At 44.6% G+C, this 15,583-nt stretch overlaps 1 protein-coding gene across 1 annotated transcript in view; it reads left to right on the top strand.

Moving 5' to 3' along the window:
• The window catches only part of EXT1 (exostosin glycosyltransferase 1), a 177,900-nt gene extending 164,803 nt beyond the window's left edge, over positions 1-13,097 (top strand). Inside the window, exons 6-11 of the mRNA XM_061373433.1 lie at positions 442-560; positions 1,266-1,361; positions 4,116-4,205; positions 7,914-8,074; positions 9,227-9,398; positions 12,586-13,097. Coding sequence (XP_061229417.1) covers positions 442-560; positions 1,266-1,361; positions 4,116-4,205; positions 7,914-8,074; positions 9,227-9,398; positions 12,586-12,771 — 824 coding nt within the window. The 3' untranslated portion in view covers positions 12,772-13,097. The remainder of the gene's footprint in view (positions 1-441; positions 561-1,265; positions 1,362-4,115; positions 4,206-7,913; positions 8,075-9,226; positions 9,399-12,585) is intronic.
• Positions 13,098-15,583: the final 2,486 nt, after the last annotated feature.

Raw genomic sequence — 15,583 nt, 5'->3', positions numbered from 1 at the left:
GCTGTAAAGGAACTGGGGAAACCAAACAAACTTCTGGAAGTTGTGGAGATAATCTGTAGAAAACATCAAGCATCCAGAGATGGGCAGCAAAACAGAGCCTGTGTCAGGAAAGACATTTGGTTGAGGAAGCTAGATGTCAATATTATCCATGGGACAAACCGGATGAAAGAAAGAGATTGCAGGACATCTGTGGAAATAGTGAGTAAGAAAAGGCAGTAATTGTGTTGGAGTCAGGGATTTCAGAGGGTGTGGGAGTTAAAGGGAAGTGTGATCTTCTCTGAAGCATCTGGTGTTCTTGGTACCCGAGACGAAAGGATATGGCCTAAGAAAACATGGCAAGGTTTGCATGAAGTGCAGATTATTTTTCCATCTCCAGAGTCTTTTAATCTGTACTGATGGGGGCAGTTTTGTCTTTACTGAACCCATATCTCTTCACTCCAGGTCTGAAGCCTCTTTCCACATTCACTGCCGTTATCCACGCAGTAACTCCCCTGGTTTCCCAGTCTCAGCCTGTGCTGAAACTCCTGGTTGCTGTAGCCAAGTCCCAGTACTGTGCACAGGTAAGCAGCACTGTTTGACTGTCAGTCACGCTGGAGACAAAATTGTTGTCCCAGGAGTCAAAAGCCTCCTCATTTCAGATCTTCTCAGTCCTGTTTTGATCCCTTGTTTTAATTTTGATGTTTCTTCTCTGATATTCCTGCTGTCTGTCTGAGTATGGCGGGAGTGGAATAGAGACAGTCATTAAACCCCTTTGTTTCATGAGGAAGGTAAAATAATGTCTGCACTTTAAAGATGAGGACTGTGTGTGCTGCAAGCTGCAAAAGGATGTCTGTGCCTCAAGAGCCCCTATGTGATCTTCCTTCCTCCCGCTGTGGCTCTTAGTCTCAGCAGCACCAGGATTTTGGCTTCTGTAGAAGGAACCCTGGGGAGTTCAGTGGGAGCACCCTCTTGCAGTGGAGTGTCACGAGTGGTTTAGCCTTTAATGAGAGCCAAAGTAAATCAGTTATATCCGTATGGCCTGGCTGAGATAGAGACTTCCTGAGCTGCTGTCCAGCCCATATTTGCCTGAGAGAACATATATTGTAAATAGCTGGGATGGGTGAAATTACTGTAGGAAGTGCTATTTTTATACAGATTTGTATCTTTGTTGTTGATTTTGAAACTCCTAACTTGAATTTAACATTTCTGTCTGGAGATCTGAGACTTTAGTGTTTGGACTGCATTGCCACAAAGGTCTCTGATCATGGTGCAATATTGTCTTTCAGATTATTGTTTTATGGAATTGTGATAAACCCCTCCCAGCCAAACACCGCTGGCCTGCCACTTCTGTGCCTGTCATAGTCATTGAAGGAGAGAGCAAGGTAGGTAGAGAGAAGCATGGTAAAAGGTTGCCTCTATTCTCCAATGGGACCAGAATTTAGTTTTCCAGCTGCTTTGGTGAAACCTTTGTAGTTCCCACAGTTGTGACAGTTCCTTTCTATTCCTTGGCCTTTTGTACCAGTTGGGCACAGATTCGTGTTTCATGCATGAGGCCCATGCGCTCATAAATCATCAGTATGGCAGTTAATGCCATGAATCTGAGATGCACAGGTGAGATACAGTTTTGAAATGTGGCCTCAAAAGTAGGTAGTGCTGACCCCATCTTCGGAGATTTCTCTCTCTGCAGGTGCATCAAAGGAGTGGTGAAGCTGGATTCATTGAGTCTGGGCAGTCACATGCTAGGTGTGGGGGTTAGCTGTAGATTCAAAAGCAGAGAAGGGATGAGCATGAATGGTATTAAATTGCCTTTGAAAAGTGCCTTCTCTTATGGCCTCATAGGGTACTGCTGCCAGTGATGGGATCCTGCAACTATAAAAAGGGACACTTGTGTGGGAACAAAACCACCATGTCATCTCTTGCTGTGCCAAGCACTTGTTTTTTTTTACTTCCACAAGTTGAAATAGACACCACCTAGATGAGAGAATAGGGGTTGTTGAAAGTCCACACTGAAATAGATGATTCTTTTCCAAATGCAGGCCTGAGAAGCAGGACTTACTGCTTCTGGACTCTGGCTGAGATAGATTTTGGCTGGTCCCCTCTGCAGTCTCTGTCAGATGGCTCTTACATTTACAAAGGGAGCTTGTAGTTGCTTTGGCAGTGTAATCCTAATTTGAATTTATAGTCGTGTCTTTGGTTTTTTTCCCCGAGCCACCTTAACAAGGTGAAAGCAAGAGCCCTGCGAGGTTGGCAGCTAATGGCTTCTGCCTTAGCTGGCCATGTAGAGTATCTGGGGAGTTGCTGCAGGGCCAAGAAAGGCTGCAGTGATTTCTGAGCCTTTTGAAATCTGAGGGGTTTTTCTTTCATTTTGGAAAACTTGCGGAGGTGAGATGGAGGAGAAAATCTCTGACCAGTTCTACAGTGTTTGTGGAAATTGGCCCCAAGCACTGTTTAGATTACAAATGAGTCTCCTGAGTACACAAAGGTGTGTTTATAGTGGACAGTCTCTTCCCTCTAATATCCCAACATATGCCAAATGGCTTCTTGCACGGAAAAGCTGTTTGGACAAAGCTTGCAGAGCCAGAGCAGTGCAATTCAAAGGTTGCACAAAGGAACTGATTTTCATCTTCAGACTTAACTGCATCATATTGGCAGGCACAGTTACTTCGTGCAGGTGAGCGCAGAGGTCTGTCTTTACCTAACCTTCACTCTTCCCCATGAAATCAAGGTGTATTATCACACCCATTTTACAAAAGGGAGCTTTAGCTACAAAAGCAAATACATGGGTAGTCCTAACTCTTGTACTATTTGTCAGTTTTACACTGTCTGTAAAGGAGGTGGTCTGAGAACCCAGGTCTCCTGCTGACTGCTTCCTCAGCTTTGCCTTAGCGTAAGCAAAGCAAAACCATCAGCCCCAGCTAGATCACCCCTTCCTCACAACCACTGCCTCCCTGGACCAAGGCCACTGTAGCGATGCAGGGATACTCTCCAGACGCACACCAGGAGCATCCTGATTATGGAGGCAGAGAGTTTTCTGGATCGAGCCATAGATTCCAAAGACTTGCTTCCAAAGAGGTTGCAGGGGATGCAGAACCATTCATGCCTTTTATGAGGGACATGTAAAGCTGCTCCATCTCCCTGTTTCCATGTAGTAATTCCCTCTTACTGGGCCTGATTTTTGTAGTGTTTTCTTGGATAATAAATTGGAAAAGAAGTCTATTAACTAGCCAGGGTATTTTTCACAGCAAATGAGGGAAACAAATCGTGTTGTGTCCTTGTTACTATTCATCAGTTCTCAAAAGGTGCTAATTAGTCTGATAGCGAAACCATATGGATTCTCATTTCTCGTTGTTACCTTTTTGATCCCCACTTGCCGATCTATTTCCTACTACTTCGAGAAGTGTCCTGACATAGTTTTTGAAAGCTTATTCTGCTTATAAATTATGTATACAGCTATATGTAGAGAATTTATATGTGATTTCTTAAAATGCTACAATACCAATATAATTCTTGACGCAGGTGAAGCTCAGTTGATACACATGTTCTTTAGCATATTTTATTTTTCTGATGGAGGATGTTGTACCATTTGGCAGCAGCTCACTGTGGATACAACAGCACAGAGATGGAGTTGTACCACTTTACAGGGGAACCATCCTGGTAGCATAATGTCCTTCACACACAGCCTGGGCTGCTTGGCTTCCCAGCTGCATCACCTTATGAGTGCTGCAAAGTCCTTATCAACAGTCATTATCTTTGATGCTCACACCCCATAGGATAGCAGAGGGACAGTCCTAGCTACCAGGGATAATGTCCTCCCTAATAAAACTGTAGGTACATCTAATCCTCAGTACAGACCACTGCAATTTGTCACAAGAGGAGAGGAGCCTGCTCCAAAGAAGGGGTCTGATCAGGAATTACTCCTCAGGTAGAAGGTGTAGGCTGACTGATGGAGTGATGAAAATGACAGTAGACATTATTTCACTCTTGAGCCGAAGGGTCCTTTCTGTCAAACAGAGATATGTGAGGTACATCAGACAAGAGGAGGTAAGAGTGGGGAATAAAATGGAGAATTTCTCTTGGAAATGAGTCCTTCAGGTGTTTTTTTTCTTAACTCCTCTTCCTGCCTTCGATACCCACAGGTTATGAGCAGTCGCTTCCTACCCTACGACAACATAGTGACAGATGCAGTGCTAAGCCTGGATGAGGACACCGTGCTTTCAACCACTGAGGTAAGGGTCCCTGTCATCCTGGGGGAGTCTGCTTGGCTCCTCAGCTCAGCCTGAGCACAGCAGGTAAGTTCTTCTCTTGGCTATGTCAGTGAGCAACTGTTGTAAGATTTCCTGCCACGTTCCTCAGATTTAACAGGTTGCACTTGTTTCAGCAACCCTGCCACTGCCTGCCATCAGAGGAGCTTTTTGCCCTGGTTAATTGGCTCATCATTAGCATATGGCTTTTCCGTTCCTTATTATTTTAGTAACATAGCTGCAGGCGGGTGTAGGCAGCCAAGAGCAGTCAGCTTTAATACTCTGTTCTCACTTTCCTGATTGGGGTAGCTTTTGCTCCTCCATGTTATCAGTAGAGTGTAGGTGGGGAGGGAAGGGGTGTCAGCAGCAAGGGAATGCTGTCACTCCAAAAGAGTGTTGCCACTCTGGTGCAGGATTTCACTGAGGAATACCATTGTCACCCCATAAAACTGGAGAGCTTTGCTAGTTTAGATGTTGGAGTGTTTGCGCCAAGAGCAAGAGAGTGCTAAGAAAAGAAACATACTGTAGAAAACCAATTTTTACAACTGGGATGAGTATTGATTTCTGGAACCTCTTCCCGAGAAATACAGGGGAAACTGATGACAATTTATATAAAGTGCAATATTTGGGAAATACATTATTAATGATGGCTAGGGAATAGCTTGAAAAACCTGATTTTCTTGGTTTGCCCTTTTTTTCCCATGTTCATGGCCATTCCCTTCTCCCTTCACCTTTATAAAAATGCTTTATTTCAGTGGTAAGCGTCTTTCACTGATGCTGCCACTACTTATGTGTCAGTGAAGACATGCTTGACATTGGTCACCAGGCACTGCTGTATGCCATAAGATGTCACTGAATTCATTTTAAATGAATGATGGATAAAATGATGAATTTAAATGAAGGATGAAATAGCAACCTCTCTTCTCCCTAGTACGGGTTTATGGTGCTGTGATTAGACTGCTCCAGAAGCAGCCAGGGTTAGCCCTCTTTTGCTGCACAGATGGAAGAAGTTGGCATTAAACCCATTTGATACCAAGATTACACCTTAGTAGTTTCTGCTACATGAGGAGCAATACGGTGCTGCCAAAGCACTTGTGTGCAAAGCCCTGCACAGCCAAAACACCCCAAAACCAATAAAAGGCATTTATCCTGGCACTGGCTTCCCAAGTAGGTTTTTGCTCAGGCTGAAGGGTCCCATCTGAGCTGTCCTGGGGGCCATGGTAAGATCTCTCATGCACTTCATTGCACTGAGGTGGTATTTACAGCAATCCAGCCTGTGGATTTCATAAGGATTTGGGGCTTTGCTTTGTTTTGACTGGTATTTAGTCAGCATCCAAACTTTGGAGTCATTCAGGCTTCTGGAACGCATATGAAGTAAATAGTGTTTCTCATTTGGCTTGGCCCTGCTTTCCCCTAAACATTCTGAAACACAAATATTTGTTGTTGTGTGAGACAACATACACATTTCTTTGTGGCTTCCTCCCTCCTCTGAGCAGCTTGTAGCTGATATTGCATGTTTGCATGGAGGGTATTGGCCCTATGAGCCCCAGTGTCCCCTGTGCTGCAGAGAACTAATGAGGCAGCTTTTTCTAGCATCAGCCTTGCAGCTTCAGCATGCCTCTGCATGGGTGGCGGGGACAGCAGCTCTCTTTGGTGGCTGGCTGTGAGGAACTGGGGCCTTTCTACTGCTTCACTTCTCTTGTCATACAGCTTAGGCAGAGAAACAGTATATTGAAACACTGACATTGGTGTAAAGCTTCCCTTGAAATTAGCTGCTCATGGGTGGTCATTGTGGCAATTTCAGAGCCAGAAAAGGCAATTTAGAAACGTGGTCAAACACAATCACATTCCTGTTGAGAGGAGCCATTGCCAAGCACATCCTCCACACTGTCCAGCTCTAGTGCAGTAGAGGTTTTCCATTCACAACAGAATGGCACATAGTGGCTTTTATGAGAGAAGCTGTTTCATGTGAGCAGAGAGATGTTTGCCTGGGAAGTAATTTAGAAATCAGCACGGGTCAGAAGTGGTACAGAGACTGGCAGCATGGTTGGCTTTTCCTGCTGATCAGCTGAGTGATAATGCTGGGAAATGATACAGGATGGTGACTGAGGATTTCTTTTAAAGGGGAATTTCTCCTACGGTGGTTGCTTTAGTGCATCTCTCTGGACCAGTACTTGAGAGCACAAGTGAGGGCACCAAATGCAGCTGATTCATTATTTATTTGAGATTCTCAGACTTCACTAAAGAAAACAGATGTCACATTTTATGGGAAAGGCCTTTACAGGGAAAAAAGAAACCCAACCACTTTAGCTCTTTCATGTGGTATTGATTTGGATGAGATCAGAACTATCACAACGGTAACTGGTTTGTGCACATTGTCTTTCTAGTTGGCCTCAGATTCCTTGAAACAGCTTGAAAGAAAATAACCAGTCCCTAACTTTGTGTTCCAGTACATGTGTGACTCTTCTGTTTCATAAAAACACTTGTAAATGCGAGAAGTCTGGCAGTAATCACACAATGTGACTGTTCTCAGAGCAGCTATTCTTTATCTAACCTCTACACACTTGACTTTGGCTGGGTTCTTGGAAGGTTTTTCGAGCATTTTTGATCAGTTTTAGGTCCCTCTGGTACTGGAGGGAAATCAGAGTGCAGTGCAGATACAAAACTCATTTTCCTGGGTTGGACTGGGGCAACTAGAATTGTCTATAGCTCTGTATTTTAAAATCTTGGGCCAGCTTGAGCTCCAGAACCTAAGTTGAAGTGGAGAGACTTCAACCATCCAACTTCACAGTGGTCACAATCTTCCCATGGGTATTTTTACCAACCTCCTTTCAAATCTAGTGCTGACAGGCCTTCTGCAAATGACCCAAATCATCCCTTTCCTGGTGTTGCCAGGATTTGTTTGGAGGGATCCTGGGATAGCAATGTCCTATCACCTTTTCAATTCTCAGATATCGGAGTTATTAAAATAGTTGCAGCAAGACAATAAAATAAACAGAAAAATCCCTGTTGGCAGCATTTGACATCTTCTTGTGGCTCATACAGCATCAAGCATTTTTCTTATGTATAGGCTTCTAAAGCCATTTAACTGCATGGGAATCTTGCATTCCTGTTTATTAGGGTGTATGTTTAAATACCTTGGTCATATAGACAGCCTTAAAAGTACAACCTGCACAGTCCTCTAAAGGCTCAGAATGAATGGAAAATATAAAAGGACTCCTTATTGAGTGCCTGTTCTAATCTTGCTGACCCACCCTTACAATTTAAGATGCTTGACTCCCGGTTTTCCAAGCTAACAGATCGAGATGTTTGGTGAGATGCACAAAGACATGCAAAAGTTTCAGTTTTCCACATAGCTATTACCACTTTATATTTCATCTAAGTATAAATACATGCACCTACACCCATTCTTTCTGTAACTAGAAAAGGTGTGATGTGTAAAGGGCAAGCTTGAAAATGTTAATGTAATACTGCAATACTCTAAACTCTCTTTAACAGGAGCCATTAAAATGTGCATAATTACAGGGCAAAATGTCAAGCAGTCAGTTTAATTTACTGATGAATACATGGAATTAACGTTTTGCAACAGTTCCAAGATTCTGAATTACGAATTAGTGGCAAGGTAATATTTTGTTTTGTTGACATTTGTTAAAGCAGTTTTGGTATTCATTTGGCCTGTGCCTTTGTCTGCAGGTGGATTTTGCCTTTACAGTTTGGCAGAGTTTTCCAGAGAGGATTGTAGGGTACCCTGCTCGCAGTCACTTCTGGGACAACACTAAGGAGAGGTGGGGGTATACCTCCAAATGGACTAATGACTATTCCATGGTATTGACAGGAGCTGCTATTTACCACAAGTAAGAACCCAGAGCATCTGCTGTCCTCCTTCTGTATGAAATGAAATAGCAAGGGGGGTGGGAAGAGGGGGGTGAAGAACATTCTTCCGGGGAGGAGGAAAAAATGAAATGATAATAAATGGGTCTACTTTTTATGGGGTAATAATTTAAGTTCTTGGTTTAGCTCTGGGGATCTGGTAATCATTATTGCGCTTGTTTGGTCTCTTTGAAGTCACTTGTATTTTGAAGCAGTCGGACTGCTCTTTTTAACATCAGGAATTACACACTTCAAAGAGTTCCCGAATTCATTAAGCTGCTCTGCTGAATGGCCTGTAGCATAGCAGAAAGGAGGTTACTTCCAGACCAGCTCTGGGTATGTGTTGGCTGACATATGCAGACTGCAAAGTCTCCTGGCTACTCTAGAAATGGAGTACAGTGGACACGTCACAGATCAGCATACTGCAGCACGTAGGAAAAAAAACCACTTGTTAGGGCTTCAGCAGACCAAAGACCTCTCTAGATGTTGGGAAAAAGTCAGGAAATTCTGGAGTATCTAATCCACATCCCTGCAAAGGAGAAGACAAGCCATGGGGGGTGATACAGGCCCACAGGAGAATAAATTCAACAGTAAGAATCATAGAATGGTTTGGATTGGAAGGAACATTAAAGATCAGCCAGGTCCAATCCCCTGCCCTGGGGAGCGACACCTTTCTCTAGACCAGGTTTCTCAGAGCCCCAGCCAACCTGGCCTTGAGCAATTCCAGGAATGGGGAATCCACAAGGATGGTAGGGACAGTAGTAGGCCGGTGTAATAGTGTTCTTTCCAACTGATCAACTTGGAAAGAAGCGGTGGAGGGTGAATTCATCCATGTTGTTTATCACATTATAGCAATATGGTGCTCTCTTCCATGCTTCTCCATTATGTTGACACTTAGGTCTGCATTAATTCTTTCAGTTACAAAAAAAAGGCACATGTTTTGTTTCTCCGTTAGCACTATTTAATGTCGTGATGAGACACTGAATTGCTCTCCCTTCTTGTTTGAGGCTGAAGGGAAGTGGTATAGCCAGAGTTGAGTACAAAACTTGTGTCTGAATTGAGATAGACATTTCCTGGAGTTGGTAATCCCTGAAAGTCCAGTGACTTGTACTAATAACGCTGCTGTTGGTTTCCAGATATTATCACTACCTGTACACTCATTACCTGCCTGCCAGCCTAAAGAATATGGTGGACCAACTGGCCAATTGTGAGGACATTCTAATGAATTTTTTGGTGTCAGCTGTGACAAAATTGCCTCCAATCAAAGTAACACAGAAAAAACAGTATAAGGAGACCATGATGGGACAGGTATGTATCCACAGCATGTTTTAGCAGTTGGGAAGTACTGATAATGTAATGGCTTGACTTCTAGGTTAGGCTTACAGAGCAGAGCAATTCTGCCGTTTCTCTTGCAATTTTTAGTTTAACAGGACTGTAAATAGACTTTGGATATGGTTATTATAATGAAAGAAAAGGAGAAATGGCAAACATCTATTATGGATGACCGCTGGTCTTCATAGTTTTCTCACAGTGTTATTGACAGCGATCCCAAACTCATGGAACTGATAATTGTGGTGACTGAATTTCAGTTAAACTCTAGTTTCTAATGAAATTAGGTCTAGAATTAAATATTCTAGACCAGAGACCTAGTCATGGAATGCTGGAGGCAGAAGTAAATTCTAGAAAACTTTTCTGGGTTTTATTACTGTTAATTAATACAGTGTACTAGGCTGTCCCTGTGCTATCGTAAAGCATACAGTGTGATTCAAGCACTGACATCAGATTGTCACAACAGAGGAAATTTGTGATATTCAAGGTTGTTTTCTACAGGGAACATTTTGTGCTGTGGTCATGCCATCACTCACAAGCAGTCATGAAATGTTTGATTTAGATCCTCTTCCAGCTAGTGGATAAGCACTCTGTCATTGCAGAAATGCATATACCTTCCAGTAACAGGGATACAGGGTAACCTGAGGGCACTTTTCCTCCTGCCCTGTGTGGGAGAGGGATGAGAGGAATAACAAGTCCTGCAAGACCTGCAAGTCCTAAACAGCTTACCATCCGTGATGTCATGGTGTTTGTGATCCTCACTACAAACACTGCCATGATTACTAGGGGGGTTTCGAAAGAAAGAAGAGGCCCACTATTTCCCCCTCACATTTTCTCCTATTAACCATTACTTGGATCTTTGACTGGGGAGTGGCCATGCCAGTTTGTAGGCTGCCTATCTGTATGCCATTGCGCTTTCATATGAGATATAGGTAGCATTCAGCAATTCTGACTCATCTGGGTATCCAGGAGTCCTTCTGTGTACACGAAGGTGCCATTCAGAAAGTACCTATTGCTTCCAGTTTGAGCTTCACCTCTCCACAGGGCCGTGCACTGGTTGTTTGGCAAAGTCTGAACATCCATTTTTCTTCTTATAGCGCGGGTGACATGAGTCAGCCATGAACTATAACTCTGTCCTAAAGACAAGTTGTTCCTGCAGCTTTGGGAAATGTAATGGACCATGTTCATAATTCCTTGAAAGACAAATAAAAAATTAACATAACCTCGGTGTTGTGACAGAGATTAATGGTGCTATGGAAATTCACTGTTAATGGCCAGAATGTCTGCTATAATCCTCTAGCAACAAGCTTTTGCTTGCTCTGTAGTGGCTCAGTATAATAAGAGTCTGTAGTCAATGCACGTTATAATCAATGCACATTATAACCTACCACTTGAGGTAAACTGGACAGGCCTTGGACAAAGATCAAGTCTAATACAGCCTTCATTTGGCAAGTCCCTGACTTTATCAGTTTCTTCATGTTCCAATTAGCATACTTCGAGTTTATTAATCTGTATTTGTTTCTAAAGTATAGTGGAAATGTAAGCGCTAAAGAAAAATGCATGGGAAGTGGCACAAAACCCCCTTAGGTTCTCAGCATTCATGCTTTATCTTAAATAATAGTTTTATTATGTTTATAAATGTAGTTTAGGTACAGATAAAGAATGGTGACTGCTTCAAAGCTGTTAAGGCCTTATTTTTTCCAGAGGTGCTGAGTTTTGATGGGCTTTCGTAGGAATTACAGCTGCCCTGAGCTTTGGAATATCAGGCCATGATGTTTTGCATGTATGCATGCAAAGACCATGGTCTTTTCCTTGGGTCAGGGTTTAACATGATGTAATGGGGAACTCCAGTTAATTCTGTCTGTCCACAAGAGAGTACTGTCTTACGCACTGGCCTCAGCCAGTGGGATTCCTGGAAGCACCCTACTTGTCCCTGCAGGACATTTACACGCATGAGTAATGCCATGTACGTAAGGACTTACACTGAGCTCAGTTATAAGTTGGTTAAAATTATTTGTGTATAAATTTCTGCAGATCTGGACTGCAAAAGTGTGTTTTTAACCTGGCAAACCATTGCAACGTGTTTTCATCCTATGGCTGAAAGCTGTGGGCAGCAGCAGGCCTGCGTTTGGCTGTGCTACTCCAGTAGGAAGCCGTGGACTTCTTGGCTTTCCCTTTTTTAAGGACTTGTTTTATCTCCGAAATAGCTGGAGGTTTTGGGAGAAAAGAAGAGCAGGGTTTTGGGTGAAGTAGTGTGCAGGAGGGCTTTGGGAGGGCTGCTGGCGGGTGTCATGCTCTGGGTCAGGCTGGCTCATGGCTGAACTCGGGTGTGCTGCCCTCAGCGCTGCTTTGGAAGTCAGCCAGCTCATCACCACCACCAGCAAGCTCTGCGGGCAGCGTGTCCTTCGCCTTGTTTAAACCCTGCTACTGAGCAGGTTTCACAGATTATGGAATCACTGGGGTTGGAAGGGACCTCTGGAGATCATCCAGTCCTGCCAAGACAGGGCCACCTACAGCAGGGTACACAGCAATGTGTCCAGGCAGGTTTGGAATGCCTTCAGAGAGGGAGACTCCACAACCCCCTGACCAGCCTGTTCAGTGCTCTGACACCCTCAGCATATGAAAGTTCTCGTTCATGTTGATGTGAAACTTCTCATGCTTTAGTTTATAGTCATTGCTCCTTGTCCTGTCACTGGGCACCACTGGAGAGAGTCTGGCATAATTTTCCTGGCACCCACCTTTGAGTTACATATATGCATTAATGAAATCCCCTCTCAGTTTTCTCTAGACTAAACAGGCCCATCTTCCGCAATCTCTCCTCATAAGAGAGATGCTTCAGACCCATAATCATTATGTTTGTGGCCCTCCAGTAGACCCTCTCCAGTAGTTCCTTGTCTTTCTTGCATGGAGAAGGCAAGACCTGGACACAGCACTCCAGATGTGTGTCAAACCTGCCTTGGCAGGGTTGAGTAGAGGGGCGGGATCACCTCCCTTCACCTTCTGTCCACACTCCTCCCGATGCACCCCAGATTTCAGCCACCTCAGAGCCCTGGCGCTGCTCTGCAGTGCGGCGCTGCTCAGCCTCATGCCCATCTTTTCCTGCCATGCATTCCCCATTGTGTTGTGTCATGGCCGAGGTCTGACTCCTGCTCTTCTCTCCACACAGACATCCCGGGCCTCGCGCTGGGCCGACCCCGACCACTTCGCCCAGCGGCAGAGCTGCATGAACACTTTTGCCAGCTGGTTTGGCTATATGCCGCTGATCCACTCGCAGATGAGGCTCGACCCTGTCCTCTTTAAAGACCAGGTCTCCATCCTGAGGAAGAAGTACCGAGACATTGAACGACTCTGAGGAGCGCTGCTGATGGGTCCGAGCCGCCCTGCGTGGTCATCAGTGCATGGAGCCAGACTGTGCCAGAGACAGCGAGCGCCTGGCCCCGGTGAGTGGCATGCCAGGATGCTGGAATGCCAGGATGCTGGAATGCTGGGACGCCGGGGTGCGCTGCTCCGGACTGCGCCCAGCCGCCCGGCAGGCTTCTGCCGCTCGAGACTAGGTCGTGTACAGTTTCATTATGGAACATTAAATAATTATTTTTGAAATGATTGCTATGCAGGTTTAAACTTTTTTAATGATCAAAAAAAAAACCCTATTAAAAACAGAGTTCTTTCTTTAATCAACATCGTGTTGGGTGTGAGTATTTCAAAGCTGCCGTTTCTTTCTCTTGTGCATTTGATTGTCAGTGCAGTTTTCACTCATTTTCCCCTGCACAGTTAAGCACTTGAATCTCATGGGTGGAAAATGCAGCGGGTTCAGCCACAAGCTGAGCACGAGCAGGACAGAACCAAGAATTTTTGTTCTCATTTACTCTGACTTTTTAATTTCCTTTCCTGTTTTCCCCAAGCCAGTAGCATCCACTGTGGCAGAATTCTTTGGAGCTAGACGAGAGCATAGACCTTTCTGGCTTGGGTCCCCGTTTTTAAAGGCAGTCGGCCTTGCTGTGTATGGAGGGAAGAACACTACTCCCAAGCAGCAAGCTGGAGGAGCGAGCGGGTACATGGAGCACAGAGAGGCTTCAGTCATGCCAGGTTGTGTATTCTGGTAGCCGAGGTGCATCCCGTCCCAAACAGCCATGTCAGGGGCAGTCAGCAGGGCCAGTGTGGTGGCTGCACCCCCTGCGTGACTCCCTGCTGCCTGGGGCAAGGGTGCTGCTTGGGCAGGGCAGCTCAATCTCTAGAAGCTGCTTTGTTCTGAGGGCAGCAGGGGTGTTGGCAAAAGAAGGAAAGCATGTTAGTGCTTGCAGCGCAGGAGTTTGGCCTGTAACAAACGGGTTTATTTGAAATCAAAGCTGCGCTTCTCTTTTTTTTCCTTTTTTGTTGGAAGTGTAAATAAATGGAGAAATTCCCTCCTGGAGGTCTGACACGTGAAGTGAAGTGTATGATCAGACACTCGGTGCTGGCAGCAGTGGGTACTCCCAGGTGTACTTGGGGTAGGGTAACTTGGGGGAAAAAGCCTGCCCTGAATCTCAGCATTGCTTGCACACCAAAGTGAGTTTAGCTTTTCAAATGGAAGTATTTTTAAGTGAAATATTCCAGTTGTTTATTTCTCTTGGGTGCTTTGCTTATTTATGTGCTCCTTTACATTGAAGAATGAAAACAAAAGCAGTGATTTGCCATTCTGATTTGCTAAAAAAATAAGCACTTTAAAAGCAGTTTGAACTCTCGTGTTTTGATAAGGGGCATTTGGGGCGCTCTGTAACAATTGCCATCCCCAAAAGCTCTGTTAAAGTCACAGTGAGAATATTGTGCTGATGCCCAGAAGACCAGCAAGCCTTTTTATACCTCATTCCTTTATAAACAGGCATTCTGGAACCAGGGGAGAAGATTAGCTGGAGTGCTAGGAAGGGTGGACCAGAATTAATTTTTATTCAGGTTTAAGCATGGATTTATTATGCAGCTTTAAGGAACTCCCATAACCAAGGCCTGGCTCAGTTTCCTCATTTGTAAAAGTAATAGTTACTGGTTGTAGAGAGAATACTGTGAAGCCTAAATAATTTCTCTTGCCCTAAACAGAAAGTTGCTTTAAAAGTGTGAAGTACATATTGCTAAATGTGTGTATGCAACCTGACAAGTAAAGACTTATAAAGAATGACTTTTGCATACGTATTGCGGTATTTGAACAGAGCACAGTGAGTTAGGGCAGAAACATTAGGCTCCTGACATTTTGTGTTAGGATCACAGAATGGTTTCGGTTGGAAGGGACCTTCAAGATCATCCAGTTCCAACCCCCTGCCACAGGCAGGCACACTTTCCACTGGAGCAGGTTGCTCAGCCTGGCTGTGAACACTTCCAGGGATGGGGTATTCCCAGGTTCTCTGGGCAACCTGTTCCAGTGTTTCATCACCCTCACAGTAAAGGATTTGCTCCTAATTTCTAATCTAAATCTACCCTCTTTCAGTTCAAAGCCATTACCCCTTGTCCTATCAATACATCCCCTTGTAAGTCTGAACTAAATCTTTAAAGGAACCTGCCAAAACACTGCAGCTAGTGACTTATGCTGCTGAAAGGAAGAGGTGCTGCTTTTCCCCCCGTTGCCATGTTCTTCCAGTCCCTGGCCATGCAGTCTCACTTGACACCTTCTGCTACTCTGATGCTCACCAGATGCTTCTGTGAGCCCATCAACCCTGAAATAATGGAAAACTGTCCGGTGACTTGCTGGATTTTTTTAATGCCATTTTAGAGAGTTAAATCAGCGTATGGAGAGATGTGTAAGGAGTATGGAGGCAGGGGAGCAGGATATGCTGCTGTTTGTAAGCTGCTAATTCAGCTCCCCACATCCCATAAAAACCTGAACCTCACTTTCCTATGCTGTCAGGTCTGTGCTTGTTGAGCTGCAGGGAAGGTGAAATTGAGTGGTTTGGTTTTCCAGAATGAATGGCTCAGAACATTTTTTCCTCTTGAAGATCAAGCAGCTCTTTAAGGGACTGCAGTCGATACTGGGTTTGGAGAATGTGTCAAGCATTGGGGGAGTTCATCAGGGCTCACGCTTTGCTTGTGTCCCCATTTGCGGTAGCATCTGCGCCTGTTGGAAGCAGTTAACGCTCACTAGCCAGCAAGAGGGCCAGGGAGAGGCAGTGGCACAGACGGGACCCTACAAAAGCAAGGAT

Source organism: Neopsephotus bourkii, unplaced genomic scaffold (genome assembly GCF_033783945.1).
Source record: "Neopsephotus bourkii isolate Nb327-2 ecotype Australia unplaced genomic scaffold, CSIRO-AGI_Nbou_v1 NB_1630, whole genome shotgun sequence".
Taxonomy (NCBI): Eukaryota; Metazoa; Chordata; class Aves; order Psittaciformes; family Psittacidae; genus Neopsephotus; species Neopsephotus bourkii.
Note: the sequence above shows the minus strand (reverse complement) of the source record. Positions and strands in the feature narration are given on the sequence as shown.